This window comes from Sinocyclocheilus rhinocerous, unplaced genomic scaffold (genome assembly GCF_001515625.1).
Source record: "Sinocyclocheilus rhinocerous isolate Xijiao unplaced genomic scaffold, SAMN03320098_v1.1 scaffold546, whole genome shotgun sequence".
In the NCBI taxonomy this organism is placed as follows: Eukaryota; Metazoa; Chordata; class Actinopteri; order Cypriniformes; family Cyprinidae; genus Sinocyclocheilus; species Sinocyclocheilus rhinocerous.
Window position 1 is genome coordinate 202,505 of NW_015661123.1, and position 4,589 is coordinate 207,093.

The 4,589-nt window shown below is 30.1% G+C and overlaps 1 protein-coding gene across 2 annotated transcripts in view; it reads right to left on the reverse strand.

Moving 5' to 3' along the window:
* Nucleotides 1–4,589, reverse strand: part of LOC107726266 (ubiquitin carboxyl-terminal hydrolase 22) — a 46,674-nt gene that overhangs the window by 699 nt on the left and 41,386 nt on the right. For both annotated transcript variants that reach the window (XM_016535798.1, XM_016535797.1), the window contains exons 10-12: nucleotides 2,949–3,040; nucleotides 1,899–1,961; nucleotides 1,668–1,817 (exon numbers count right to left, since the gene is read on the reverse strand). In XM_016535798.1, the coding sequence (XP_016391284.1) occupies nucleotides 1,668–1,817; nucleotides 1,899–1,961; nucleotides 2,949–3,040 (305 nt within the window). The remainder of the gene's footprint in view (nucleotides 1–1,667; nucleotides 1,818–1,898; nucleotides 1,962–2,948; nucleotides 3,041–4,589) is intronic.

The following is a 4,589-nucleotide window of genomic DNA, read 5'->3' on the forward strand; positions in this document are numbered from 1 at the left end:
TAAAAAAAAAATAGAAATGTTGCATTGGTAACTAGCTGAAATAAAATAAGTTTACATTTCAAATCATTTATTTCAATAATTTTTTTATTATTAGTAATAAAATTACATTTTTTAGAAACAACAGTAACAAATAAACAAATAAATAAAATGTACAATTTTACAGAGCAGTGTTATTTTAATATTTTTAGGTACTTTTATAGTTACTATTATTATTAATATTTGGAATTTTTACTTTTATATTTTTAGTTTTTTTATTTAATTTAATTTTAGTTACTATATGGTTATATATATATATATAGTAAATTTAGATTTTACACATTTTTATTCCAATTTTAGTTTGAGTTATTTTAGTACTTCAAGTTTAAAAAAAAAATAGAAATGTTGCATTGGTAACTAGCTGAAATAAAATAAGTTTACATTTCAAATCATTTATTTCAATAATTTTTTTATTATTAGTAATAAAATTACATTTTTTAGAAACAACAGTAACAAATAAACAAATAAATAAAATGTACAATTTTACAGAGCAGTGTTATTTTAATATTTTTAGGTACTTTTATAGTTACTATTATTATTAATATTTGGAATTTTTACTTTTATATTTTTAGTTTTTTTATTTAATTTAATTTTAGTTACTATATGGTTATATATATATATATAGTAAATTTAGATGATACAAGGACACATACGGAAATTAACTTTATTAAGATTAAAATATGTCAAATCACAAGATGAAGAGGAGGGTTTCTTTTCCATAAATAATTTATTTCAATTAACTTTTTATTACTACTATTATTTTATTATATATAATAAATAATATAATTATTATATTATTAAATATACACATATATAAAGTTAATTCTAGTGCAGTAAGTTTTAAGAAAAAGCTCTAGCATCATATATTTATCAAAACTAATTACTGTGTGTAATTTAGTTTTAAACAGTACACAGTAGTATAGAATTTGTATATTAAATATTTTTCATTTAACATAATTAAAATTATTTTTATAACAATAATAATTTATAATGATGATTATTATTATATTTAATGAGCAATATATATACACACGTATTAATTCTATACTAAAGTGTGTAAAACAAAAATACTAAAGAATTTTATGAAAATTGAATTCTGGCATTAAAACTTTGTGTAGTTTTGTTTATACATAGAACTAAGTATTACAGAATTTCAATATTTGTAACATTCCTTTTTAATAAACGACTAAAAACACATCTGTTCCACCTTTATTTGACCCTCTAACTCTAACACGTTCTATTCTATTTTAATTCTACTTTATCTATATTTATTATTATTTAATTTTTTTTATTCTTTATTTAAAAAAAAACAACAAAAAACAAAAACTAGCTTTCTATTTTTTCTATTCTATCTACTTGTTTTTCTTTGTTTGGGTGTGTGTATATGTCATTTGCACTTATATATTGTTGCTCTTTTGTTAGTTTTGACTGCTTTTATTGTCCTCTTTTGTAAGTCGCTTTAGATAAAAGCATCTGCTAAATGACTAAATGTAAATGTAAATGTAATAATAATAATATAGATTTTTTTTTTTGTGTGCAAATGTTTCTGATTTGATCTTTTGTTTGTAATGCAGTGAAACTGAAGTGTGGCTCAAACACTGATGCATGTTTGCAGTATGTGTGCGACAGACCCCTCGCTGTCCAGAACATCTTTAATGCTGGCTTTAGTGATAATGGCATCATCACATTTAAACCACTGGTCCTTTTGCTGGCGGATGAATGTGGTGTAGTGGCCGCTCTCCAGCGTGCCCTGATGATTGACCACCGCAAACAGAGAATACCTGCAGCAGCGGACACACAGAGAGAGACGCGTCACGGGACGAATCACTCACACACACTAACCACAGCAGACCTTCACTCACTTGTTGTCATTGTTTAGAGAGTCTACAGGCTGCTGGTACTGTCCGTTCATCCGGCTCTCTTTACTGAGAGAGAAACAGAGCAGATGTCAGGACATGAACTCAGTCTTTACTAGGGTTGGGAACCGAAACCCGGCACCAATATGACCTATGTAACCGGTATGTACTAGAACCGAATCCGAACGCAGATTTCGGTGCCATGCCGGAGCGATCGATTGAAATATTTGTCCTCTGATTCTCCGAAATGGACGTAAGAAGCATCATCCCCGGCACTGCACGTGAAAAATAATTTCCCGACTAATAATACAAATCTTTGTAGTATCGCGAGTTTCACATTCCGACTTAAAAGCACAACTCTGGAAACGAGAGCATTTGAGGAGCGCGTGAATGCAGTGATTACACTTGCTCTGATGGCAGCAGGTAGCCTTCCGTTAACTAAGCTAAACATGCTTAAATTAGAGCGATCGATTGAAATATTTGTCCTCTGATTCTCCGAAACGGACGTAAGAAGCATCAACCCCGGCACCACACGTGAAAAATAATTTCCCGACTAATAATACAAATCTTTGTAGTATCGCGAGTTTCACATTCCGACTTAAAAGCACAACTCTGGAAACGAGAGCATTTGAGGAGCGCGTGAATGCAGTAATTACACTTGCTCTGATGGCAGCAGGTAGCCTTCCTTCGACTAATATTCATTCTTTATTCACAATCTCCTCATCACAGGCAGACACAGCACTCAGCATGTGTTCGTGTTTGTGTCTGCGTCACTCATAGCACGCGCCTATATTGTGCGCTATATCGAACATTTTTTCTATCGATATCGAATAAGGTGTACCGTCGATAAATATCGATACCGTTTTATCGCCCAGGCCTAGTGCTAATGGCCAAATCATCATTTTTTTGGGAATTTTTTTTATTTTTTTATAAAGTATCGGTTCAGGCACCGGAACTGTTTTAAAAGTATCAATTTGGCACCGGTATCGAAAAAAACCCAAACGATACCCAACCCTAGTCTTTACTGGAACGACACTGAATGCTGCTCGCTCGCACCTGGAGGCCATGAAGGGCGTCATGTCCAGCTCTAGAGGGAAGGACACGTAGGTGGTGATCTTCCGCCGGAGCTTCGCCGAATGCTCGAACCGCTGCATGAGAAACCAGAGCAATCAAACACACACAACTGTGAGAGAATGAAGTCCACAGCGCTTCTGATCAACACTTCATCAGACAATCAAACAGCTGACCGAGAAGACAGAGTGCTGAGTCCATTTGTTTTGAAGCTTTAAAACATATCTAATGTTTGACAGATCATGGCCAGACTGTGAGGCTGCAAAGTACAGATGCACCAACATAAAAACACTGTCTAAATGCCTGATAATCATGATGGCCAATACCAATACATGCATAATATTAATGCTATTATTATTATTATTAAAAAGTATTGAATGACAAGTGTACTGAAATAGTAACATTATATACTAGTCTGGATAAAACAAAAAATGATACATTATTACAGTAGTACTAGAAATAGTAGCAGAGATAATCAAAATAATAACAATGTAAAGGAAACTTGTTAAAAGTAAATTCTGGAACCAAAACTAATTACTGTGTGTAATTTTGTTTTAAATAGTACACAGTAATATAGAATTGTAATAATTCTATACACTTCCCATTTTGTATTATATTTAATAATAATAGTAATATTTTTTTAGCAACCTTTAATAGTTAAATATTATATGATAATTAAATCACGTATAGAAATATTATATGAAAATTAAATCATGTTATCGAAATATTACAATTCTGTACTAATGTGTGTAAAAATAATAAAATAAGATAATACAATAATTACAATAATTCTTTAGCAACATTTAATAATTAAATATTAAATGTTAATTAAATAATGTACAGAAATATTACAATTCTAAAACTAGTGCGTGTAAAAATAATAAGATATTAATACAATAATAATAATAATAATAATAAATGAAATGTGTGAAAAGTGAATTCTGGAATCTTTATTTGTAATTACGGTGTATTTTTCTTTTTCTTTTTTTTTTTTTTACATAGTACACACTAGTGTAGAATTTCAGTATTTTTACATATTTATCACTTAATATTATTAATATTTTAATAATATAATAATAGTTATAATATTTATAATTACTATCATCATTAATTTCTGTAATTAAATTTGTGAAAATAATATGATAATATTAACAGTGAATTCTGGCATTAAAACGTTATAATGTACAGTATGAAAATGGGTATTCCTTTTTATATTTGCTAAAATTCCATTTAACAGTGGTATTAAATTATTAGCAAGTTTAACAAGCATTGAAAGTAATCTAAACACAGGAAAACATAAAAATAGGAGAAATAAGCATGCACAATTATAAATACATACGATATTGCTCAATATCTGAAAATAATGATCATAAAATTATACTAGCAAGAATTTAAATGATCAATAATACAGATGTATCATGTATCCCTACTTTAAAGTGGATCAGTGCACTTTGATATACAACAAAACAGACCCCAGTCCATGCATTCACACACACACACACACACACACAAAGACACAGACAGACACACACACTCACACACACACACACACGCTCACTCAATCACACACGCTCACTCACACACACGCTCACTCACACACACTCACTCACTCACACACACACACAC